The 27,806-nt window shown below is 38.9% G+C and overlaps 1 protein-coding gene across 1 annotated transcript in view; it reads right to left on the bottom strand.

The window, feature by feature from the left end:
* Positions 1–26,133, bottom strand: part of jmy (junction mediating and regulatory protein, p53 cofactor) — a 48,516-nt gene extending 22,383 nt beyond the window's left edge. Inside the window, exons 1-6 of the mRNA XM_062972356.1 lie at positions 25,503–26,133; positions 24,484–25,446; positions 7,711–7,884; positions 3,966–4,116; positions 1,773–1,942; positions 29–194 (exon numbers count right to left, since the gene is read on the bottom strand). Of these exons, the coding sequence (XP_062828426.1) occupies positions 29–194; positions 1,773–1,942; positions 3,966–4,116; positions 7,711–7,884; positions 24,484–25,224 (1,402 nt within the window). The 5' untranslated portion in view covers positions 25,225–25,446; positions 25,503–26,133. The remainder of the gene's footprint in view (positions 1–28; positions 195–1,772; positions 1,943–3,965; positions 4,117–7,710; positions 7,885–24,483; positions 25,447–25,502) is intronic.
* Between the last annotated feature and the right edge of the window lie 1,673 nt (positions 26,134–27,806).

Raw genomic sequence — 27,806 nt, 5'->3', positions numbered from 1 at the left:
ATAAAAATATAAAACAAATCTATATCACCTGAAATAAGTCTTTTAATGCTTTCAAGCTGTGCTGTCAGCAGCAATTCTTCACACTTCAAAATTTCAAACTGCACTTCATACAACTGAAGTTGCAGATCATAATAGTCAGCTTCAAGTTGGTCCAAATGGGCAATGGCTTCTGTGCCCCCTTGTAAGCTCTGCATCTGAATGGGAAGGACAGCTGAGAGTTACAACAAGATCTAATAAATCTTAACAATATCATGACACATCCAAAGACATCAAGAAATAGAAAATAATTTAAAGATGTTGTTGTAAATAAAATACATGAAAGTACATTACTGCTACATAAGCATAGTTCTTTAGCCTGCAACTCTGCATACACGTTTACCCAAACTTCCTTGTGAGTAAACATGTTTAGGTTCTGCATCAATTAGTAATAACTTTCCTCATTATCAGGTAAATACTAGAACCAGCAAGGGATTGCAATATGAATGCAGCTTCTTTGATGCTTGGCACAGACAGCAATAGTATCAGAATGAGCTTGGAACAATTTCTTGTCTGAAAATCAACTTCCTTTCCTAGTGACTATCAGATTAATCAGCAATGTCATCACACAATCAAATCTGACAAACGAGGTGTCAATGTAGAAAACAAGTGATTTTTAAACTACATAAATTAATACAATTCCTCATGATACATTGGACCGAAAATAACTACGAATCGATTTGGAAAGATAATCTCTACAGGGATTCAATGGTTTCCCTGAATTTTCAACATCTTTTGACATTGTCAATGCCATCTTTTGGCATTGTCAAAAGATGCCATTCTGGGTATTCCAGTTATTTCACATATTTAGAGAACTGTAAAGAATATTATGTGATTCAGAGTTTCTGGTTGCAACCGCAATGACATATAGCTTTGCAAGTGAACTGGAAATCACCATCTGGTACAACTCAATGAAAACTTTTTACTGTTCTTCTCACAGTATAAACTCTCATCTTATATCTACTGTTCACAAGTGATCAAATGAAAAAAAAACAAGTTTTATAAACTCCTAAGAATCTGTTCCAAAGATAATCACAAAAAAAGATTTGAATGTATTTTGTATCAAGTAAAATGTTTTGATGGCCAGCACAAAAGTAAACTCCTGCTTCCAGCACTATAAAGCAGGAAATGTCAACTATCCAAAAGTACACCTCCACTACAAACCTAAATTAACTTCCTGCTGCACTTACTATAATTATTTTCCTCAAAATCCTGAGGATAACATTTTGTAAGGATGATGTGAACATCACAAAAACTGCTGTTCTTAGAGTTCCTGTGATACAGGTCTGTTCCAAGTAGAAAATCCATGCCACCAAAAGGTTCATTATCATGTATTTCATAAAACTTATATCACTTAGTTTCTGTATGCCTGAAAGTTAAATTCCTTTCTTTAAAATACTTTATCCCAGCATTTCAACAGGTCAAATAGTCATGCTTATCATTTTATATTATGATTGCAAGTCTTTGATTTTTTATTTTTAAGTCTCTAAAAATAAATTAATACAAGCAATTAAAATGTCATCTACATTCAGCTTTGTGCTGAGGTGTGCACATACAGTTCCCAGGACTGTAACTGCCCTATAAACTTATGTATAAGTCTAGAAATTTTAGCACTGGGCTTTCCTTTCTGTGCATAATGATTCTCAACTGATTCACAGATCATATCAAAATGTTTAAATTTTGCCCAAAAATCTGTTCTCAATTTGGTCAACTTATACAAGAGCATAACAAAGTACCTCTTCTTTCAATGCATGTTTCTTCTGTTCCAAACAAATTTCTTTTGCTCTCATCAACTGCAATGTCTCCTTAGAAACTGCATACTGAAGTTTTTCCATTCGTTCCACTGCCACTGCCCATGCAGCCTTACCAAACTTCTTCTGGTCTGCTCGCATTCGATCACACACAGCTGTTGCAGGGGAAAATGAAATAACAGGCTTATCCCACCAAGAAGTATTTAAGAGCGATCTGATAAGTTTACAAATTTTGTTTATTTTGTTGAAGGCTTGTAACAGCAATGACAGATTCAAGGCCTTCTGACATTGATACCAACACCATTTTCAGTCATGACTTTCTATAGCTTTTAATCACAAATCAAACATATTGTGCTTTTAAAAAGTTATTCCTTTAAATAAAATGTGCAATCTATATATAACTCAAATACTGGAAAGGACTGAGTAACTTTCAGACACTGAGAGAACTAGAAACTTAAAAAAATCTCACCTTGTTGGTCATGTAATTCTGAAAGTGACAATAAATACAGCTTGGAGGATATAAATGCATATATGATATCAAGCATCCTAATCTGATAGCACAACAGGTCTGTTAGGTCAGAGGAAGAAGTTCCACCATCTCTGATTTTTGCCTTCTTTTGTTTGCCTTCAGACATGAAAGCATCATTGAATAAACAATTTTGCTGCTTCTGAAGCCATCCCGTCATGCCATGAGGAAAGGAACCAAGTAGGTTGGCAAAATGTTCCCCACCACTTAACCCTGCAAGACACATATCCTACCTAATATCTGGTCATCCATACAGACTGTGTAACTGAAGTTATGTGTGTGAAAGAGACAGAATGTTGTTGGCATACGTGGGGTGATATAAGGAAGGCAGGCACAGATGAAAAAGGTGGATGTGTGGAGGTAGATAAATATGGGAGTGTAATTGTACAAATTGATAGCTAGATATTTATTTATTTATTTATTTACAGTATTTATATTCCGCCCTTCTCACCCCAAAGGGGACTCAGGGCGGATCACATTACACATATAAGGCAAACATTCAATGCCTTAACATAGAACAAAGACAGAGACAAACGCAGCTCTGAGCTGGCCTCGAACTCATGACCTCTTGGTCAGAGTGATTTGTTGCAGCTGGCTGCAGATGACTGCTTATCAGCCTGCGCCACAGCCCGGGCTGTGATATAGTGAAAAACTTTATATTTGCAGACAGGTAAAGGAATAGAATATGGATGCTTACAGAGTTTGCTACCTGTGTTTATTCCTGAGTAATTCATTTGTTAATTTGCTAAACATGCATAAATGGTCACTTCTACATAGATATGTAGAATGGTGGTATGGGAATGCGGTGAGATTCCAGACACAGCATGTTTGTTTGTCTCTAAAGATACCATAATCACCATTATCATTCCTCCCCCCTCTCTCCCCTCATTCCTGTAAACTCAGCATTGCACACTTACTTTATATCTGTATATACTTAATATCACACTGACTTTATATTCCATCCACTATGATGCACTTAGCCCTAGAGCTATAGTGGCTTGGATGTTGGATTACGACTCTGGAGACTAGAGTACAAATTCCTGCTCAACATGAATATCCAATAATAGGTTCCCCTTGGGGTCAGAAACAACGTAAAGCCATAGCAGCTACAATAACAATGATGTACAGACACCTTTGGGGTCAGAGAGGTGGAAGGGAAAATATTTTAATAAGTTCTATGCCAGCTCCTCACGCACGATGATGGATCATGTCTTAAATAGCATTTCAATTTTTAAAAAACATATGAGCAGGTAGGGTTTCCTTTTTCAAAAGGATCAACCAACTGTTTTATCTTGCATAGGAGCAAATGTCAAATGGACAGATCTGAAAGCCCTGAGTTTAAAGCATCATGAATCTAAGAACAAATATATTCCCTAATTTCAATGTCTCTACATAAAATTGAATGCATTTCACTTCACAAGATGGTTTGGATGATGATGTTAAAATACATTTCACATAAAATGTGGAACAAACAAAATATATTTTAAAAGTGATCCCTCTCTTACTTGAGTAGATAGGGTTCTAGCAATTCAAAGTAGGTAATAAAATATTTGAGTGATAAACAGAATGAGTCATTACAGGACAACAGATTATGAAATCAAAACTGAATCAAATGTCTTGATGGAAAATATGGAAACGTCTAGATCCATTACCCTTTTGTGCTTTTGCTGTTATTTCAAAATACTTCACAGTAAGATCTTGAATGGAAAGTACAGCCATGTGGGCTTTCCGCTGCCAGTCCGCATCTTCCTTTTGGAGACTTTCAATTCTTCTGGGTCCTAAGTAATCATTTTCTATGGAAATCTGAGAACAGATCAATCCATTATATCAATCATCAAATTAAAAAATACAGGAAAACATTCAATAAAGAAAGCTATTAAAGCTTCCCCAACATTGAAAAGCATTCATCAGTAGATATAGGTCAAATTCAATAGGCAATTGAATATAGGCAACTCACAAACAGAAACATAGATAATTAAAACAACAATCACAAGGTGGAAAAAAGAAACAAAGAAGCAGGAATAGAACTAAGACTGGGGGGGGGGGGTAGTTTGATCCTAGGTTTTCAGTGTTAACTTGTGAAGAAAAAGATGGAACAATGTACAAAAGATTTAAAAAAAAAAAAGCAGGAATAGAACTTAAGAATGGGGAGTAGTTGACCCTAGGTTTTCAGAGTTAACTTGTGGAGAAAAAGATGGAAGGATGAATAAAAATAAAAATAAAAGAATCACTATCTGAAACTCTGGCATCTTCAACTTTTAAAATAAAAAATAGACCTAAGATTTGGAACTGAGTGGGAATTGATGAGGCTCTCCAGGTGTTGTGGAATTGCAAGTCCCAACATTCTCACATTGACTACATGGCTAAGTGCTGGAAAGTATAAAACAGCATCCAAGCTGGGTAAACAGAATTCTGATGCAGACAGAAGTACAATTGTTTCTAAATTATTTGCTTCAAGTTGCCAATCCAAGTAAGTACCACAACACTGGTAAATCTTCCTTATTTTGCATCTGGTTCCATTATGGAACAAAACTTTTTCCCAAGAGACACTAAAATGTTCTTGGGCAGAGTAATCCAATGCCTGTTGAAAGCTAGGTGAGAGAATACTGGACAGAGCAGATGGGTTGCTCTGCCAGAGAAAAGGAGCTCACATGCACAATAGACTTCTCTTCTAGCAACCAGACAATACAGCCATAGAAAGCTCGGGGGCACAGGAGCACCCTGGCAGTACTCCCACCAACATTACAGTCCCTAAAACAGAACACCACAAGGATACATCAGGGTGCCTTCACATTCATAACTGTACTCTTATACCTTTGGTATGCTCATGGCATGGCATGGCATCAGCCTGAATGGCAATGGGAGAATTGTAAAAAAAAAAACCCACTCAAAACATTAGGTTGTCATAACAAACTAGAAAAGCTGAGAAAGTGGTCATTCCTCAGCTATAGAAAATCCTTACCTTCACAGGTCCACAAATCATAAATTATTTGTACTGTTCTAGGCAAGGGAACCCAGCAAATGCATTATTCCATGAAAGAAAAGAGAGGGGGAAGGAATCATACCCTTATAGATAGCATTTGAAACTAAAGAGCAGACTTCCTTCCAAAAATGTAGCCCAGGTTTTCCTAGCAACTCGATTTATCTATGTTAATGCAACATCCCTGCCTCCGCCTTTGCTTTTTAGCCCCAAATAATATTTTTGAAAGTGAGCTCATTGAAAGCTGGTTCTCTCACATATCTAGATTGCTCTGCTAATACATGCCAGTTACATGTTCACTTATACATATACCGTAGAAATTCCTTTTTACCAATAGAAGAAACCAGACAGAAGATAACAAGATGAGGCATTCTATTTCTTGCTTTTCAATCTGGGATTTGTAAGGATGAGTGCAGCTCAATAACTTACTTTTTCTAAGCAATTCTCAAAGTATACTTTTTTACCATCATAGTTTAAAACAGAAAGGCATTCTGAAGTCACTGATGACAAGTGATATGCCAACTCTATCCAACCTTGCTTTTAACAAAAAGCTGTTGCAGAAGATTGCAATCTTAAGGGGAAAGCAGTCTGTGTTGAACAGGAAGAGAACACTTTCACTTCAGGTTGTTTTTCTGCACATAATTTATCTCCCTCACACATGGTTATGAGAAGCATGTTATTACAGATAATATGCTACTTAGGGTTAAATAAAAGTAATATTTTAGCACCTCTTGACTTCTTCCCATTTGATTCACCTGAAGAGATTTAACATTGAATAGGAAAGCAAACTGGCAACATTATGATCAAAGTAACCTCATTGTAAACTTATATTAACATCTAAAGATGTCTAGATTTTTAATTCTTCTCATAGAAAATCACACAGTAAAGTGAAACACCACAAAACTAGAAAAATACACATATCACTGTTGCCTTCCCAAAAAATCTCTGCATTTGAAGGCTAACATAATTTTTTTTGTTCTTGCTACTAGCATCATTTTTGGTTGGCTAACAAGATCTTGTACATCAGTTATGGAAATTCTTGTAAACATGTCAGTGTTTTTTTATGACTTGCTACTTTGTACATGAAACTGCTTGCCAAAATTATGTTTAAATTAAATACAGTTTCTAAAATAGTTACTGGTACATTCTATGTAATCCTGGAGTTTAAAACATTTAGCAATGCAACAAAAATTCCACACCACGTAAACATTTCAATTATATTTCTTCCTGTCCCACCTCTCCCCAATTTTGATCTGAATATAGCTCTAATGTTTGTACTGCTTACAGCTCTTGCTATCTATTTTAAACTAATCTGACTATATGTACAGGCAGTCCCCAAATTATGAACAAGATAGGTTCTGTAGGGTCATTCTTAAGTTGAATTTGTATCTAAGTTGGAGCAGGTACATTTTATAAGTGTAACTCCAGCATATATATGCATGCATGCTTTAGATAGCACAGGGAAGGCTTTTGCTGTCTGTGCTCCTGTTCAGAGTATTTCACCGCACTTTCTGTCCCTGTGATCATTGTATTTTGAAAAATGTGGCTTGTTGCGGAAACAAGGATTGGTAAGAAAGTGTTAGTGGAGACACCTTTTCCCCATGATAACTCTTTCAGGAGTGAATTTCCCTTCCTAGGGTCAGATTTCTCTCACTTTCTGTTGTCTCACCCCCCCCCCCTTCTTAACTATGAGTCGGAGTAACTCGGGGACTGCCTGTATTGTTTTAATTAGACTAGTTTTTGTGTAAGCCACTAAACAAACATCACAGAATTCAGATGAATAAGTTCCAAATTGTATACTAAGCACTTGTTTTAGTGCGGAGAGGATTTCAAATAAGCTACAATCCCCTCTGGTGTCCCCATTATGGTGGCATCTTTTTGGCACTTCCCTGCCATGATGGGGAAAGTGGATGGTTTGAGGTTTCCTTTCTATGGATGGACCAAACTATTCCTTTGAGAACTTGGTCCATCTTTGGAGAACCAAAAAGGAGTACTGACCCCCTCTCCTCTCTCCAGTGGCCTTTTGCAATGCTGGGCAGCTAAATGGCATGAGTGGTGGCCAGACACAGCTGGCCCTGAGCAGTGTTGCTGCTTTCATCTTTCCATGGAATGGATAAGAGTAACCTTATGTGCAACCCTATGTTGTGCTCTAAAGTTTTACTGTCAATTTATCTACAGGTCATATTAATATTAAAAAGCCTAATTTTGGACCCCAAACTCTGACCTTGACTTATGAACAAGGCTAACTTAAACATGAGCATACATGGTAGGAATGATCTAGCTATGGACATTGTCCATTCTATGCCCTATAAATGCTGTTATGTGTACACAGCTCTCTCCTTGCATATGAGAGGGAGGCTGGAAGCAGGAAACTCTACATTTAGGTTAATTTTGAATGTATATTGCTAATTTGTTACCTTTATTTGCTGTCTCCTGAGCATGGCAAGCTCCCTCATGTCTCTGAAAGGTTGCAGCAAATACTGATAGAGTTCTGTGGTGGCTTCAGCAAGACTACTATATGCTTCATCTTCCAATTGATATAGTTCAAGTAGTTCTACCATGCTTTCTGTATTCTTGTGCTTTTCAAGGAGCTGTATAAAAATGAAGGAAAATAACATAACATAACATAATCAAACTTCTCTGTAATCAATAAAAATATATGAAGTGACGAATATCTGTAGTTGGTAACAGTCACTCATATAACTCGGTGAATAGTACTGACTTCATTTAACTTTACTCTCTATTTTGATTTAATTTATGGGACTTTAAAAAGACCCAATAGAACATTTAATCTTCAATTTTCTATATCGATATTAAATGCAAGGTGTAAATGTACTACTGAAAGTCTTACTTGTAAAATCGATTTCGTTATCTAGAAAAAGACAGAGCATTTTTCTATATTATGCCCCGTTTTAATTATTACTTTAAAATAAGAAGGAAAAGTACTTCAGAACCCTTCCAAATTTGATATATAAATATCCAGTACCATCTGTTCTGTGCTCCTTGCTTGCTTGCTTTTCTACCTAGCAAACAAAAATTTTATTTCAAAGGCTTTTAAAAATTGACTTTAAAATGTACCTTGTACATACCTTGTAATGGTATGCTGTCTTTATTGATTTTCATCTTTTTTTCATTGGATTTTGAGCAACTTTAATTCTACATATTGTGCCAGTATTGAAGAAGAAAGAGGTAAAGCTGTTTTAAATATTTCTGACTGAAATGCCATTTGTTACACACCCATGCATATAACAATCTATGGACTTGTGGGACAGTCTATTGGCAAAATCATTCTGTCCACAGCACTTTTGACTGGCTCCTAAAAACTGTGCCTAGGAGAAGCAGGTAACTTGGATACAGCACTCTTCTTTTTCTCCTTTTCTCATTGAGTACTGTGTCAATTGCTTTTAAAAAATTGAAGCATTTTTCTTCTATTCGAGAGCACAGATTTGTCAATAATATCTAAAGAGGCAGCTATTATTTATATACAGAGAGGTTACACTAAACAAGTAATGAAAAAGCAAATAAATAGCAGTGTCCATTCATAAGATGTAGCTGCCCGTGAACAATGGAACAATGGAACATAGATCTTAACAAAGGTCCATCTCTACACACATATACAAATAAATTGACACAGTACAGCTAACATGAGTAAGGTGCACCAAGCAACACAGAATACTGAATGGGTGATATAGGCTGTGCGACTAAGCCCCTCTTTTCCAGTAATAGCCTAACACACTGCATTGAATGTAGGAAGTGTAGTAAAAACAAGGTAGAAAAGAGTCTCCACTGAATCACAGTCCTTGATTTTTAAAATCTTCTCATTTAAAATAATAATAAAATTGAAAGCTTTGGTAGCATCCAATGGCTTAATGGAAACATGGAATATTTCTAGGTAATATGGCATAAAAATGTGAGCTCTTTAAATGTCAAGTATATTCAAAGCCTTGCTCAAACGGTGGACAACTTCTGTATTCATCTAATCTATTCTTATCTTTCAATAGAGAAACCCAAGCAGTGCTGAATAAAGCAAATCAAGTTTTAAGATATTGTACAGGAAACACATGGTTGATCTATTTAACTGCCTATATCAAAGAAAACAAACTCTAACTTCATATAGTTCAAAACATTTATACTATTTTATCTTTCTATTAAATGCAGTTATGTGGAAAATCTTGGAAATTATAATTTGAGGAAAATTAACAGTTTGAGAAAGCACAGATACTAGCAAAGAGAACCAACAGGATGCCAGCCTGTCAACTGCAGCAGAAACAAGAGGTACTCTAAAGACTAACACATGTATTAATAACATCAGCTTTTGTGGATTATAATCCATTTCTCTAGAAACATAAGAGTATTATCCAGAATATAAGATACGGAATATACACAAAATATAAATCTGGGAATGGGATTATAGAGAATGAGATCAGAGGGAAAGTAAATGCAAGAAGCACAGACAGTGACAATTATTTTAGCAGCACTGGCTATACAGGCAGTCCCCAAGTTACAAACAAGATAGGTCCTGTAGGTTTGTTCTTAAGTTGAATTTGTTTGTAAGTCAGAACAGTACATTTTATAAGTGTAACTTCAGACAAATAAATCGATCTATCTATCTTTGGATAGTATAGGGAAGAGTTAACACCCATGTGGAGTTTGTTTTACTGTCTGTGCTCCTGTTCAGAAGATTTCACCACACTTTCTGTCTCTGTGATAATTGGATTTTGAAAAAATTGGCTTGTTGTAAAAACAAAGGATTGGTGAGAAAGCTTCAGTGGAGACAACTTTTCCCCATGATAATTCTTTCAAGAGTGAATTTCCCTTCTTAGGGAAATCCCACTTCCTGTTGTCTACCCCCCCCCCTTCTTAACTATGAGTCGTTTGTAACTCGGATGTTTGTCATTCGGGGATTGCCTGTACATTCAGACGCTTTATTGGTACCACAAACATCTTTGTCCTAGCCAAACCAATATAACACGTACAAGCCAAGATTGCCACAGTATCGTACAAATAGCCATCAGCAAAGCTTTGTTTGCTTGCTTGCCTTCCATAAGCTCTAGACTAGATATTACTGTAGCATTATATATATATACTAGCTGTGCCCGGCCACGCGTTGCTGTGGCAAAGTGGTGGTGGTATTGGTTAAAAATTGTTGTGTAATTTTTATTTGACGTTATTTGTATTTTTAAATTAATTTTACTGTAAGTTATCTTTTTATTTATTATATTTTATTATTTTCTTGTATAATTTTTAGTTATTTTTTTGTTATTATGGTATTTTATTGTATTAACTTTTTAGTGTTTTTAATTATTTTTAGTGTTTTTTATTATTTTTATTGGGTTGCTAGGAGACCAAGTGGGAGGAGCTTAGCCTTCTAACTGGCAGCAATTGGATAAAAGCAATTATTCCTCTCTCTCTCTAATTAGGACTTTATTTTTCTTTTCTTTTTGTTGTATCAACCTAGAGGCATGGATGATGGGTTGTGTCGTCAAATTTCGAGGTTGGGGGGCCTGTAGTTTTGTTGTTTTGTGGGTCGCCGTGATGCCATCACTCTTTTATATATAGAGATATATATACACACACACACACACACATACATATGAATCACTTCTAAATGCACATGGCTGCCATTGCAATAATATAATTTGATGTGCTTCATATATGTTCTGTGTTTGGTTTGTGACAGATATTTGTACTCGTCCATCCATCCATGGTATGTGGCCTACTGTAGAAAAGTAACTCTTTGACATTTGGAAACTGTTGTTGTTTATTTGTTCCGTCACTTCCGACTCTTCGTGACCTCATGGGAAACTATCTGTAAGCAAATAAAGGTCTGCCACCAAAAGCGCTTGAGATGGCAGTTTAGGACTTAGAATACAAAAGCTTATGCTATAAACTTTCTTCTCTCAGGTAGTCTCAAAGGTTCTATAGGATCTCTTTGTATGCTGATCCAGACTACTGCAGCTTGGCAAACTATATATTTCCCAAATATTTCCCTAAATTCGCAAATATAGTAATTCCTACATAACATTACCATGTATTGAATTGCTTTTTGTCAATTTGTTGTAAAACATGATATTTTGGTGCTTAATTTGTAAAATCATAATGTAATTTGATGTTTAATAGGCTTTTCCTTAATCTCTCCTTATTATCCAACATTTTCGCTTATCCAACGCTTTTATTTTTCAGTGATTGGTTTGGGGGGGGGGCGCCAAAATTCTGTCCACTTACACTTGAAAATTGCCCCTGGCTGTCAGTGACTGGAAGTATGAAGATTTCTCATTTGTAGGGTTATCATCAGTTTAAGCAGCATTGATGGCAAACAACTACAAAGAAGAAAAATAGGTGACCACGGCAATTCTGCATCTCAAATACACTGAAGTAGAGGTATGCTTATGGCTCCAGGTATACAGAAAAATATATTGCTCTTGTGCCAGCAGAAAAGCTTTAGTCCATGGGTGTGTATGTGTGTCAATGTAAAGAGAAAATGGAAACTCCCTAAATAACATAATAATTACAGATAACCCCAACATTCCTGGAACCAATACCAAAGCCTGCCAGAAATGACAGCTACATACTACTCACAAATTAAAAAGCCAATAAACTCATAATGAGAACCCATCTCCCAAACATAGCACTGCAGTGAACAGCAGCCAAGAAAAAACGTATCTATCCATTTTGGATACAATACCTAAATCATTATAACATGATAGCTTTATAAATACAGTAGAACCCCGATTATCCGATTTAAACGGGTGGACCGAAACTCGGATACCTGGATTTATCGGATAACCCGATCTCTAGGCCCAGGCGCCTAGCGGAGGGAGGAAACTTCTCCCTCGGGCAGGCGCTTGGACCCAGGCGAAGCACGAGGCGTGCTGCTGCTTAGAGGAAACTTCTCCCTTTGGCAGGCGCCCCAGCCCAGGGAAGCAGACCACGATCGCAGGCCGATTCCGGGACACTTCCTCCTGCCTCTGCCTCTCCTCTCACGAGGAGCTCCTTCTCACGAGAGGAGAGGAAAAGGGAAGAGGAAGCGCCCTGCCTCTTCCTCTCCTCTCACGTGAAGGAGTTCCTTCTCGCGAGAGGAAGAGGCAGGAGGAAGCGCACCGCCTCTCTCCTCTTCTCGCGAGAGGAGAAGGAGAGGGAGAGGCAGGAGGAAGCGTACCGCTTCTTCCTCTCCTCTCGCGCAAAGGAGCTCCTTCTTGCGAGGGGAGAGGCCAGAGGAAGCGTTCCGGAAGCAGGCCACGATTGCAGCAGCAGCATTCGTGGCCTACTTCCCTGGGCCAAGCCCTCAACCCTTGGGAAGCAGCGGCGCTCATGGGCTCCTTCCAAGGGGCGAGGGCTCCTTTTGCTGGAGAAGTTCATTACACATTAATGCTATGTAGTAATTACTGTATTTACGAATTTAGCACCAAAATATCACAATGCATTGAAAACATTGACTACAAAAATGCGTTGGATAATCCAGAAAGTTGGATAAGTGAGTGTTGGATAAGTGAGACTCTACTGTATTGTTAAGTTTAGTCTTTTTGATCTGATTTTACTGAAACAAGGAGTATTCATTGCCTTTTTGTGATTTATGGTTTGTATCCTGAGTGCCCTTTTGTCCTGTTACATTTGTGGTTAATTGTTAAATGATAAAGCTTAAAGTGTTCTGATATTTCTGGATAGGTTTCTGGTTTAAGGATAGTTCTGAGCTTCAAACTTTGTTCACATGCAAAATATGAGATGACTCTCAAATATCCTTTTTGAACATACACATCCCCACAATGGTGATCTGCAATTCCAAACATAATGTTGCATTTAAACAGCTTACTTACAGTGTGGTGTGAAAAATCACCAGCTCAAGGAACCAGAAGTACAAGACAGCAATGTTTGAAACAATACTTGTAACAATCAATTAAGGATTATAATGGTTAGCAAACTGAACATGAATATGTGACAAAGAAGACTAATGATGTCTTAGATTTTATAAGAACATAATTTCCAAGAGCGGGGGGGGGGGGGGGGGGGGGTACTAACTATTATGTCCAATTTTGAAAAAACGAAACCTAGAAAATCAATACATGCTCAAATCTCAAGTCTGGATTCTGTTCAAAGCACTAATAGAAAGCAGTGAAATACCCGTATTTACCCAAGCCTACTGCACTATCAAATCTAATGCGCACTTCCATTTTCAAAACCCTGAAACCAATAAAAATATTTGCGGACACTATTTAGAAGTATTTAATGTGCAGAGGCATAAGGTCAACTGTAATATGGCCATTACAGTTGCTGCCTGCTTAGAATTCCTTCTTTAAAAGCAAAAGCTTCCAATGGAAAAGAAAACTTTGGGGTGCATCTATGCTGTAGAATGGATTCACTTTAACTGCCCTGGCTCAATGCTATGGAGTTACAGGGGCTTAAGTTTTACAAGGTCTTGAGCATTTTCTCTCAGAAATGCTAATGCCTCACCGAACTACAAATTCCAGGATTGCATTAGCATTGAGCTATGACCATTAAATTATAGATGACATCCTTCAAATAGGAGCTCCAGGTGCTCCTGAAGAAGCTTCCTTTTTTGCTTTAGTTCAGCCCTAAAATTATCATATTACACAAATCTAATGCACACCCTAATTTTGACAAGGTAATTTAGGCAATAAAAGTGAGCATTAGATTTGAATAAATGTATTAATATGAAACTTTGGTGTAATGGCATATTTATTTTGAGCCCACTCTTCATGAAAGGAGTTCAGGGGAGAGTAATTCCTGCCTTCCATTTATTTTCTCAACAACTAAGCAAAGCATGGTGACCGAGACGAATTAGGAAATGACACAGCTGAGTAGGGATCTGAATAGAATAGAATAACTTTATTATCGTTGTACATTGTACAATGAAATTAAATGCTTTCCGTAGCACACATCATAAAACGACACACCCATCCCTCCACACTCCCACCCCACCGCACAGAAGAAAAAGTAGGCCTGCTTGGCCATGGTAACCCACTGGATAACCTTGGGCAAGTCACACACTCTTAGTCACAGAAAACTTTGCAATACAGTCATCATAAATTGGAAACAACTTGAAGGCACACAGCAACAACACAGACCACTCTATGAGGCTTAACCTTTTCACTCCAAGCCTGGTAATGCCTACTCTACCAAAAACCACAAAGATTGCTGAAATATTTCAGAACTACATTCCTGGTTATTTGGTATGATATCTGAAAGTGGTTTTGGAACCACTGACTTGCAAAACAATATACAGAAAATTCTCAAAATTACGAATTTATCATTCTCTCAGCTACTTGGGGTGGGGGGCATGGTGTGAAACAAGCTACAACCAAGCAACATCTCAACCTCACTGCAATCAAAAGAGCAACAGAAGTTCAATGCATGCAAAGAGGGGGACCACTAATGCCCCTTGCCATGTTATTCTTCTACAGGAATAAATGCAGGAATTTCCCTTCATTCAGGGCTGGTGAAGTGTCTACTTCCTTAGTATACACAGCAATACATACAAGCATCCTTGGGATATTCTTATACAAAGGAGGGGGAGATATGGCAACAACTTTAAGACTAATCGAAAAATCTCATGCAAAAGTAAAAACCTGTTAACCTTGAGGGTGCTGCCATATTTCTTTTTCCCCCTCCTACTTCTTTGCTTCTTTTTATGCTCCTAGAACAGTGGTTCTCAACCTGTGGGTTCCCAGGTGTTTTGGCCTACAGCCCCCAGAAATCCTAGCCAGTTTACCAGCTGTTAGGATTTCTGGGAATTGAGAGCCACTGTGCTAGAGAATAACAGCTACTTCTTTGAAAACATATCAAAAACACCATAAATTTCAATATGATAGCTAAAATGACAACACAATTAAATATTGCAGGCATAACGCAGTTAGGTTTGTCCAAAACTGGTGTGATATATTTTGGTGTACATAATCTTGCAAATATTCTTTTCGATTTATTTTTTAAATGTTATTGTTGGGATGACACTAGAAATGGCCCTTCTGTACATGAAGACATGCATCTGAGAGAAATGTAACTCACTTTCACTAAAGGAGTGGGAAGAAGGAATAATTTGGAAGGGATGTAGCAAGGTTCTCACCTATCCTACACAAATAAATTGTTTCTATATTGAAATGACAAGTTCTTGTCCAAGTAGACCCAATCCACAAGAAAGAGGAACCTTCATCAAACACACACCAAAGGAGAGAGGATTTCACGAAGGCCAGGAGTATTATACTGCCATACCCACCTTGTGCATGAATCAAGGTGGGTATGTTAGCAAGTTTGAGGACAACATGGGGGAAAAAACTGGTAACCATAATGAGCATTATGGGAAGCTATTTAAAAAACTAGCCATGTATAGCCAGTAAAAAGGATACTGAAAGAATATAATTATATTCTATAAATAACTTGAAGCACTACACACACTGTATAGGAAGAAAACTGCTAAATAGAAGAACTATAGCTTTGCATTAGTGATTAATAATTTTAGACTATGTCAGGAAATCCTTGTGTTTTGACCAGCTCCCAGAAATGTCATGGAAAAGAAGACTGTCAATTATTTCAAGACATAAAGAATATCTTGTAGAAAAGTCATAAATTGTGTGGGATTGAATTTGTGGATATGGAGGGCCAACTGTATATTTAAACAGACGGAAAAAAAAAACTCTAACACAACTATGTCTGCCTGATTTACACCACTTTTCTGTAATCTTCTTACTTTTGCAATCCATAATTCAAACTACGTATAGTGTTTAGACTGAATCTAAGTGCACACACCAATATTTGATGCCACCACCATCTGGAACTGAAAAAAGCTAAAATAAGCTAATCTTTATTTATTTTGAATATCTGAGATGGGCACAAATCAAGACCTAGAAAATCCTGTTTGAATCTACCTGGGTTTTACATTCCTCTTAGCTTAACCAAGCATGATCCATGAGTGCAATTATTAATCTTCAGTGAAAACACAGACCCTTTAATAAAGTATGTTAATAAAGAAATACATTTGTTACTGTTTAAAGTCAAATCACTGTTCCTTCTCTCACTTTTACACTATTAACAAAGCTTAAAGTTATATTACAGTTCTTGTTCAAGCATTTTAAAGATCCAAGGTGGAGTCAACTATGTGATTACTGGCTCCAAAAGTTGAAATGAAGACAAGGCGTCTCCTGGAATAGCCTCCTCCTACTTGAGTTTTGATAATAAAACCTGTCCAAGCAGATAGACCAGAATTTCACACCTTAGATGTGACAAGCCAGCTAGACTAGTGTGTGTCATGGCTTCAAACACAGAAAGAGGATGAACACTTCCTAGTAACAAATCAATTTATTAAAATCTCAAAATTAAACACGAGGAGAAAGGAAGCCAAATCATCTTAAGTAAGAGGAAATATCTAGTTAGGTCTTACTTAATGAGAGAAAGAAATAAGACCAAAGTCCTTGAGCACATTATCAGTTTGAGATGTCTGACTTGCAAGCTTGCAAGCTTTCTTGTCTCCCAAATGAGCATTTGAATGTTTAATATGGCATCATAGGCATCAAGAATTTTATTATGTTTTGTGATTAACATGCTAGTGAATTACAGATCTAAAGTTATGTTAGCAGTGGGAGAAAACACCTTCAGATTAAATTCCAAAGCAATATCATGAAATCACATGCACAGGAAATCTATGCATATATAACACTAAAATGTCAATTAATGGAAGTGGGGTCCATGTAAGTTATATTTACCCAAAATAGTACAACACACAACAATGGTAACAAGCAACTGCACTCAGAAAGGATATTGGAACATATGAAGAGTGATTAAAACCCTAAAACCCCATTTAATTCAGTATGCACACATTTTGTACACCCGGATACAATGCTAACAATCACTATAAAAAGAGCCCAGAAGAATCAAAAGAAAGGCTTTAGGCATTTTAAAACCAAATGGGATTTAAATTGTATGTTTAAATTGTCTGATTTAAATTCAGACTGAAAGATATTAACCTACCATTGTTATCTTTACAACATATTCCTCAATACTATATAACCTTTAATGCATGTGTACATAACTATCAAATCTGAGCTTTCATAAATTGACATACCTTCCATGAGATTATTAAGCATATTGAAATTAGTACCAGTTAGACAAAATCCTAAACCCTAATTCTGCCTAATAAATATTAGATAAGACTCACTCACCCATTCCTTTCTGGCCTTGTGCACAATATTTGATAACTTTCTATCCTTACTGCAGTAAATCATTGTTCACTATTTCATTCAAAACTATTAGGACTGCCCCCCTGAGACAGATCATCTGGCCCAGCATTATCTACAATGGTAGCTGCTCTCCAGGGTTTTAGATGGAAATACTATCCATCCTACTACCCAAGATCCTTTATTTGATGACACCAAAGATCAATTCAGGGACTTTCTACAGTCTATATGTAAAGCAACTGCTTCCTTTAACGCAAATCTCATTTCCCAGTGCCTCCATTTGCAGAGTCCCAGAAACCCTTTGATTGGGATGCTGTCTGGGTGAAAAAATTGGTTTTGGAGGTCACATTTAGCTATTTATAACCATAAACATGAATGCCGAAAGTTATGAGATCATAAATCCAGCATACAATCTCAAAACTGCTCAACAGAATGCCAACCAAAATATGTTAAACCACATGTATTCATACACAAACACACACACAAACATGTCTCTCTCTGTATCTGGCATAATACACATACTGTGTCATCCCACTTCCTCATATATGTGACCTTCAGAAATGGCAGACTACAACTCTCATCATTCTCAGCAGGATTATGGGGGTTATAGTCCAACATGTCTGGGAACCACCCAGTCTGAATAGGCTCACTTGAATAACTTACTGTGCTATATTGACTAATGGTCTATATAAGAGACATCTGCATTTTTGAGAAATATGGACAGAAAATACTTTGTCCTTCTGAGGTTCCTTCAATACTTCCTAGTTATTTAGACATTTGTTGAAAAATAAAAGCTGTACACTCCTTGGAAATATGAAGGAAAGTCAGATTTCTATTAATCCATAGTCCCAAATCCTGTGAAATTCAACATCAATAAAGGCAAGCATACCTGCAAAACAATTTCTACAACACACACATATGAATTTATTTACATATTTAATTTATAGCCCACCTTTTTTCCAGCACAGGATCCAAGGCTGCTTATAACAATTTAAAACAAAGTTCAGCTAAAATCTTATTATGCAAAAGTTTTACAATAATTAAACAATTCTATTAAACAAAGCACATAGTTAAATAATTTAAAGTATTTCTGAAACATAATTAAAAATATAATAGCATAGCATTCACACTGAAAACACCCTTCTGCTGCATAATTTAAGAAGCAAAGGCCTTCCTAAATAAAAAGGTCTTTGCCTACCTGTGGAAGGGAATGTCACATGATGGGATCAGCTACTGAGAAATAAATAGTTATGTTTTTGTTTTAAATGTGCTTTAAACCAATGGCCATGGAAACCACTGAGTGAGCTATGTGCTGTTCAATTAGAATTGTTAATTTAATTGTTTTTTACTTAGTATGAATCAATATAGAGTTTCTTATACACCTATCAAGGAATTGTTGGGAGAATTTTTTCTTGTATTTTGTTCTTAATGTTTTCCATCTCTATATTCACAGCTAAACTACCCTATCTGAATCAACACTTGTATCAACATAACTTGCATATCAAAACTAAATACCATAGGTGTAATGCTGCCAACAGTAAAGCAATGGGTTTTCTCTTGATTGAAATAAATTGTTTCGAAGTCACTGCTATTGACTAACCATCAATATAACCAATTCAATCTACTGCCAATCATTTTAATTAAAATTCTATGGTAGTTTGTTTGTCTATCAACCTGTATGTTAGATAGCAGGAAAACCTTATAATCCCAGTATTGAAGAGCTAAAAAGAAATAACTTTAACCATGAGGAGAGGCAGGTAAGAAATAAAATGGACTAGTAGTTAGGCACCAGGAATGTCAGGAATATTCAAATCTACTATTACACTGAAAGACAATTAAAATAAAATATAACATATATAATTTTAAACAAACAAACAGAAAGAATGAGGAATGGAATACAGAAGATCAGCATCCACAGAAAAATAAACAACCACCATGGAAGATATAAAGTACGATATACATAATGATTAAGAGCTTTCAGTTAATGGTCAAGATATAGCTTCCTCTTAGTATCAATTTTACTGTTTATTTTTTCCATTTCCTAGTTTTCACCTACTTATTTAAGAACATTTTAGAATTCAAGTATTTCAGCACAGAAGCATCTGCCAAAGCAGATGTTTCATGCAAGTTTATATGGGTCATTATTTAAGAAATCCTTTAAACATTTAAATGGAAAAGAGTAAATCAAAATTATTCTGATAACAATTTTACTCTGGAGTCTAGTAGGTTGTCAGTAGTATCACAGATGGTTAGAAAAATTACACAAAGAAATCCAATTCAATTCTAAACACAACAAATATCAAGTCTTACAAAATTTAGATAGATTATACACTGAGCAACTAAACAAGAGATAAACAATATCAAAATTGAAAAACAATGAAATGAAATCCTCCCTGCTCACCTCATTTCAAGAAATCAAATCTGCAGCAAATCTGTAAGTTACAAATAATTTTAATGAAAAAAACAGTGCTGCATTCATTTCTATGCTACTAAAAGACATTTGATGACAGTCTTTAGGTCCTTTTGAGAGTTCTAGTATGGCTTTTAAATATGCCATTCCTACAATTGAACATCTCAACCTTCATGTCTAGCTACCTTCAAGTGCAGATGGCAAAAATAATGTGAAAGAAAATATATATGCAACACATGAGCTTAGTAGGTTTGTATTTCAGGGAGAGAATCAAGTCCCCATCCTGAAGTGTGGAAAACCACTGCATCAGGATTACACATTAATATTATATGCCTGTCATCTGTTGTTTCATTATCATGGAATAACTTAGGTAAGTGAGATATGAGCTTCTTGTTTCAGAGAAAGCCACTATCAAACATGTAAGAGACAAGAGAAACCTGAGAACCACAGAGAATAAAGCAAGCTACCTAAATTATCTCCTTTCTTCAATATGAAGCACCTTTTAATTAAGGACAGGTCAGTTCACATACCATATACCCACAACAGCAGTACTAACATCATATAATTTTAACAACTTGATTTACCCAAGATAGAATGAGATGACTGCACTGCAGTTAAGCACAATAGCCTGCTAAGTGGGTCATATCTACATCATAGGTTGCCTCATTTCATTTAGGAAGGTTCTTTCTTAAGATATTTTTACTACCCATTTACTTTTATTTCTTAGCATCTCACTTACTCATAAATATGCAACACATTTTCCCATAAGGAAAGATGGCAGCAAAAATCCCTAGTTTCAGTGTCAAGGGCTCTCTTTCATAAAAAGAGGAGTTATGAAAACTGGCACTCCTCAAATAACAGAATATTTGGAAAAAAAGTTTGAAAACCCTGGAAGTCTACTAATAACCAAGGGCCTCAGAGAAATGAGGAAAAGTCTCTATGGACAACCCATAACCCAAAATTACAATGGGAAGCAAAACCTGTATTAAGTGTTGGGGTATGGTGACACTGAGTGGTTTGGTTGGAAGTGGGTGTGTACTGGATGGTGTTAAGTGAATGAAGGAAAGAAAGTCTGGCATTAATCAGCTTGATTCCTGTTTTCAGGTTTGGAATCAGAAACTACAACTTATTAAAACAATTATATTATTAATGGCATAACAATAAAGTTGAACTGTCTTGGTAATCTTCTAAAACAGACTCTAACCAGCATTATTAGCCCCGATTCAATGGATGTGTCACACTTACCCTCATGAAAACAATGTCTAAGCAAATTAGTCTATGTCAAGGTTACCTGAAGGCTCAGACCCAAATCCAAGGAGGGATTTTAAATGAGACCCTGTGGGGCAAGGTAAGAAACAAGCTTTCAAGGCTCTGGGGCCAGTCTGGAAAGGGGACCTATCACAAAAATGTGATTTATGCCTTTCTCATGAGGAAGCTTTTTTTGTTTATCATCTAAGACTACAAAAATGTCTCTTTTGAAGCTGTCAGTATCACATTTTAGGCATCTAGAAAACCAAGCACCTGGGAATTTCCTAGCTCCTTTTTCTATCATCCCACATATAGACCTTTTACAAATAATTCAAAACAAGTGGGTGAAGCCTGGTAATTTACTCATAACATAACAATGTATCTGTGACAAAACTGTTTTGCAACTGTGTGCATCTGCACTGGTACATGATCCAATGCCAAAAAAGAAAACACAAATGGGTTCATTTGCTTCCTTCAATGTTCCAATACTAGAGGGTTTTTTTTGTTTTGTTTTTGCCTTCCAGATGTGCAGGGCTCTCCCACATATTTATAGATCAAAACATTTGTGGGGCCAAAAAAAGCTTGAGTCTAGAGAAGGCATCAAGGAGAAAAGCAGAGGACTACTTGTGAAGGCTCAAGAGTAGGCTTTTGTTTTTGTATATATGACAGATTGGACCAGGGTACAATTCTATACAGTAAGTTTGTTCAAAGCAATACAATTTGAAACAAAACGAAACAGGTTCTTACTATGGAACTGCTTCTTTTTTCAGGTCAACTATTCATTGGAGTTCAGCACCTTCTATTTGTGTTTTTAAATACATTACAACTATAATATCAGTTTGCTTCTGACACAATAAATAAACCACCTTCTATTTTATAGACATCTATTCACATACACATACAGTCACAGCTCTTTTTTAAATTACCGGTACTTCAGTAATGTCTTATCCTTCCCTTCTTTAAAAAAAATAGTCCAAATTGGCTCTTAGGAAGCATTTTTCACCAATGCCTTTGGCTAGTAAATGAAGATGATCCTCATCAGAGTTCTGGAACAACAATCTGGTGTCGCCCAGGTGTTTTGGATTACAGCTCCCACATTACTGACATACTGCCTAGGGCTGATGGTAACAGCAATCCAACATGCAAGAAAGCTGCTGGTAAACACTTAATAGCCATAAAGTACTCATGCAATCACTGGTATTTACCCCTTCTCTATGTATAAAAAAAAATCCTTCTAAAAATACAACACTCTACACACTGAAGTATTTACACACAAAGAAAAAAAAACCCTCATGCCTAGATCTGGATAAAACTTTGATCCTGTTTCAAATTAACAATATATCTGTATCCTACTTTACGCCATTCACTATTTACTGTTCTCATTAACGTAAAAAAAGGTTTCATCCTAAATGAAGGGAAATACCTAGAGCAGAAGTTCGGTACCTATTGCAAATGAATGCTTGTGGCAATCACATACCCACTCAGCATTTTTCATCTACAATCAACCAGAAGCAAAAGAATGCATTTAATGGTAAATGGCTGTTGGCCTCAATCTTTCTTCTCATGTTAACATCAGGTCCAAATACTTCAGCTTTGACTAACTTTATGACTGCTTCTTACCATGAGGAACAGTATCCAACAGCAAACCTGGCAAATATATTCAGTGCAAAATAAAGACTGGAATGCTCTATGGTTATTAAGGTAAACCCACTAAATTAATTCTTCGATGGTGAGTCTACACGTATGCAAATCCCTTTGATTCAATCTCACCCCCATCCCCGATTGAGAGCAAACACAGAATTGCTCTGATTCTGAAAACAAATACAAAAGGTACAGCTTCTGCTGCAAAAATATCAGTGGGAGCTAGTACTAGAAAAATACAATGCAGTTTGACAGTAACTGATCTGCCATTGCTCAAAGCTATGGAATCAAAGGAGTTATAGTTTTACTAGGCCTTCACAGCCTTCTCTGAAAAAAATGCTGATGTGCCTCCACAAAGCACAACTCCTAGGACCCTAAGTTACAGGGGGTGCAGTGGGACATAGTTTATTATTATTATTATTATTATTATTAGACACTCAGTTATTGGAACTTAAGTAACCAGAACTCTCAAACAACCAGCAAAAATTAAAAGAAATACTTTCAATTTTAAAAGCTGTTTTTCAGAATACTACATTACGCTAAGTTTGGTATTGTCTTAATTTGCTTTAAATTACTATTTCTAGTCAATACAGACTATATGGTATGGGATATAGTATTAATCAGGCCTCTTTTTAATTCTCAAGCAATCTGAAACTACATTTATCTGGCACTTATCAACCTTCAAGAGTGCCAGTTAAGTCTACTGTACAAGCAATCCCCGAGTTACAAACATCTGACTTAGGAACAACTCATAGTTAAGAACTGGGTCAGAAAAAGGAAGTGAAAGAAATCTATGCCTTGGAAAGGAAATTCACTTCTAGAAGAATTATTGTGGGGAAAAGGGTCTCCACTGAAGCTCTATCAATGATCCTTATTTCCACAAGCCAAATTTCTCAAAATCCATTTATCAGAGATAGAAAGTGAGGTGAAATCTTCTGATATCAAAGCAAGGGGGTGTTAACCCTTCCCTATGCTATCCAATATACATGGGTTGCTGTGAGTTTTCCAGGCTGTATGGCCATGTTCCAGAAGCATTCTCTCCTTACGTTTCGCCTGTATCTATGGCAGGCATCCTCAGAGGTGGTGCAGCATGTTGGAAACTAGTCAAGTGGGGTTTTTATGTATCTGTAGAATGTCCAGGGTGGGAGAAAGAACTCTTGTCTGTTTGAGACAGGTGTGAATGTTTCAACTGGCCACCTTGATTAGCATTGAATAGCCTTTCAGCTGCAAGGTCTGGCTGCTTACTGTCTGGGGGAATCCTTTGTTGGGAGGTCACACCTGCCTCAAAGAGACAAGAGTTCTTTCTCCCACCCTGGGCATTCCACAGATATATAAAAAACCCCACTTAACTAGTTTCCAACATTCCTCACAACCATAAATGCAGGCGAAAGGTCAGGAAAGAATGCTTCTGGAACATGATCATACAGCCCAGAAAACTCACAGCAACCCTGGCCCCTTCCATACAGCTGAATAAAATCCCACATTATCTGCTTTGAACAGTGTGGATTCAGATAACGCAGTTCAAAGCAGATATTGTGGGATTTTCTGCCATTAGGTCCTGGGTTATATGACTTTGTGGAGGGGGGCCCAGTGATTCTGGCCACGAATGCCTTCGACAACCTGGAAGAAGGCCCAAGTTTGCCCAGGTCTGGCTTTCACACTTCCAAGTGCCTAGCAATGGCGATTATGATAGCGATGGTGGTCCTCACCTCCTGGATGCGCTTGCGGGCCCGGGCCAGCACCTCTTCGTAGCCCTTCTGCCGCAGCTCGCTCAGGCTCTCATAGTATTCCTCGGGGTCGTCGGTCTCGGCAAAGAGCACCTGGGAGAGGATCTTCCACCCACAGGTGTCGAGCCCGTGGCCGAGGTAGACCTGCAGCTGGGCGCAGAGGGCGTCCATCTCGGGCTGGCTCAGCTCGGGCGCCCCGAAGAGCACGGCCCACATCCCGGAGGGCTCCTCGGGCAGCGCGGGCAGGCAGGGCTCCAGCTCGGACGAGACCGAGCACAGCTGCTGGTGCACGGCGCGCAGGTCCTGGAAGGAGAACAGCCCGGCCCAGCTGCACTCTTCCCCGGGTGGCAAAGGAGAGACGTCGTGGCTGAGCTCCAGGACCTCCAGCTCGCTTACTGGAGACTCAGGAGGCGGAGGAGTGGGAGGAGGCCTCCGGGAAGGGATGCTCCTCGCCCGCGGCGCCTCGGCTACGCGACCCCCGGGGCTGCCTTGGCCCCGCGCGGGGGAGGCCGGGGTGCTCCTGCGGGCCGACGAGGAGGCCCCGCGGCGGAGCTCCCGGGACCGCTGCGCCGTCCGGTTGTGGCAGGTGATGGCGAAGCGGCCCTCGACCTCGTTCCAGGCCACAATGAAGGCGAACTTGTGCCGCTCGCGCTCCTGGAAGGCCTGCGGGCGGACCGCCACCCAGTCGGCCTCCAGAGTCTCCTCCAGGGCGAAGGCGCTCATGGCGGCGGAGCGGGGCCTTCCCCTCACAGCTGCAGGCCACCCTCGGCCATTTTAGCGGCGGGGAAGGAGGGAAGACAGTCCAGTCAGCCAGCCAAGTCAGACAGAAAGGGGAAAAGCAGAGGCCTGAAGCCTGAGAAGCCAGCCGGTCGGAAGCAGCAGCTTCTCTTTCTCCTCCTGCTTCTCCTCAGCTCGCCCTTCCTTCCTTCCTTCCTTCCTTCCTTCCTTCCTTCCTTCCTTCCTTCCTTCCTTCCTTCCTTCCTTCCTTCCTTCCTTCCAACGCTTTGTTGTTGTCAAGGAAAGCCAAGGTCCGAAGCCTGAGAAGCCAGTCAGAAAGGGAAAAAGCCGAGGCCTGAAGCCAGTCAAGTCAGTCAGGAAGGGGAAAAGCAGAGTCCCGATGCCTGAGAAGTCAGTCAGTCAGGAAGACGAAGGGCAAAGTAAAGGCCCGAAGCCTGAGAAGTCAGTCAGGAAGACAAGGGGGAAAGCAGAGGCCTGAAGCCTGAGAAGCCAGTCAGCCAAAAGCAGCAGCAGCAACAACGTCTTCTCGTTTTCCTTCTGCTTCTCCTCAGCTCCTGCTTCTTTTTTCCTCAGCAACGTCTTATCTTTCTGCTCCTCAGCTCGCCCTTGCTTGCTTCCTTCCGCTGCTTTGTTGTTGTCAAGGTAAGCCCGTCTGCGATGGATGGCGCCTCTTTCTCCGTCCCTTCTTCCTCTTCGTCGTCGTCGTCTCCCGGCCTGCTTTGTTTGCTTGCGCGGGGCTCCCTCCTCGCTCGGCCCGGCCGCCTTCAGAGGGTCACGTGGAGGCCGCGGATTTGTTGACAGGCCGCAGCCGCCGCGGCGATGCTGATGATGATGCTGATGATGATGAGGCGATGAGGCAAGTGGCGCCGCCGCCCCGCCTCCAGGACGCCTCTCTCTCTCTCTCTCTCTCTCTCTCTCTCTCTCTCTCTCTCTCTCTCTCTCTCTCTCTCTCTCTCTCTCTCTGTATGTCGTTGAGGCCCCAACAGGAGGAGGAGGAGGAGGCCTTTCCTCTCTTGCTCCTCTGGCGCAGGCCCAGGCTCCTCCTCTTCTCCAGGCCCGGGGCTGTGAGGGAGATGGAGAAGGGGAAAGCAAGGCGCCCTTCCCGCTCCTCCTGTTTCCCCGACCAGTTCGCCTTCTTTCTCCAGTTTCACAAGGTATTATTTTCCTTCTCTGCCAAAGAGTGCTGGTGCCTCACCAAACTACAACTCCCACAATCTCACAACACTCAGTGGGTTGCTGTGAGTTTTCCGGGCTGTATGGCCATGTTCCAGAAACACCCTCTCCTGACGTTTCGCCCATATCTATGGCAGGCATCCTCAGAGGTTGTTGAGGTCTGTTGGAGACTAGGCAAGTGGGGTTTATATACAGTAGAGTCTCACTTATCCAAGCTAAACGGGCCGCTGAACCTTGGATAAGCGAATATCTTGAATAATAAGGAGGGATTAAGGAAAAGCCTATTAAACATCAAATTAGGTTATGATTTTACAAATTAAGCACCAAAACATCATGTTATACAACAAATTTGACAGAAAAAGTAGTTCAATACGTAGTAATGTTATGTAGTAGTTACTGTATTTACGAATTTAGCACCAAAATATCACGATATATTGAAAACATTAACTACAAAAATGGCTTGGATAATCCAGAAGCTTGGATAAGCGAGGTCTGGATAAGTGAGACTACTGTATCTGTGGAAGCTGGGGGGGGGGGGGGAGGGGAGAGAGAAAGAACTCTTGTCTGCCTGAGGCAAGTGTGAATGTTGCAATTAATCACCTTGATTAGCACTGAAAAGCCTTGCAGTTTCAAAGCCAGGCTGTTTCCTGCCTGGGGGAATCCTTTGTTGGGAGGTGTTAGCTGGCCCTTGTTGTTTCATGTCAGGATTTCCGGAATCAGACAGGCTTTTGAAACTGCAAGGCCTTTCAATGCTAATCAAGGTGATTAATTGAAACATTCACACTTGCCTCCAGCAGACGAGAATTCTTTTTCCCAGCCTGAACCTTTCACAGATATATAAGCTCCACTTTCCTAGTCTCCAACAGATCTCAACATCCTCTTAAGATGCCTGCCAGAGATAAAGGCAAAACGTCAGGAGAGAATGCTTCTGGAACATGGCCATACAGCCCAGAAAACTCACAGCAACCCAGGGATTCCAGCCATGAAAGCCATCGACAACACATGTCACAATACTCACTTTTCATGAGACCACACTATATTATTTCTATACCCTCAGTCAAATAATTTGCAAGAGGTGAATAGGGCTATGGAGGGGACCCTGAGTGATTTCAAGTCCAGAATGAGTGCAGTTTGGCACCACTTTAATTGCTATGGGTCATGTTATGGAGTCCTGGGAACTGTAGTTTTGTGAGGTGCCAGCACTCTGGAGAGAAGGCTAAAGCCTTGTAAAACTACAGCTCTCATTATCCCGTAGCATTAGGGAATGTCAAACTGCATACAGTGTAGATCAAGCATGGCAGACTTTGGCCCTCAAGGTGTTTTGGACTTTAACCCCCACAATTCCTAACTGCTGGTTTGCTGTTAGGAATTGTGGGAGTTGAAGTCCAAAACAC

This window comes from Anolis carolinensis, chromosome 2, assembly GCF_035594765.1.
Source record: "Anolis carolinensis isolate JA03-04 chromosome 2, rAnoCar3.1.pri, whole genome shotgun sequence".
Taxonomy (NCBI): Eukaryota; Metazoa; Chordata; class Lepidosauria; order Squamata; family Dactyloidae; genus Anolis; species Anolis carolinensis.
The sequence above is the reverse complement of the archived record's forward strand: the minus strand, read 5'-3'. Positions and strand labels throughout refer to the sequence as shown.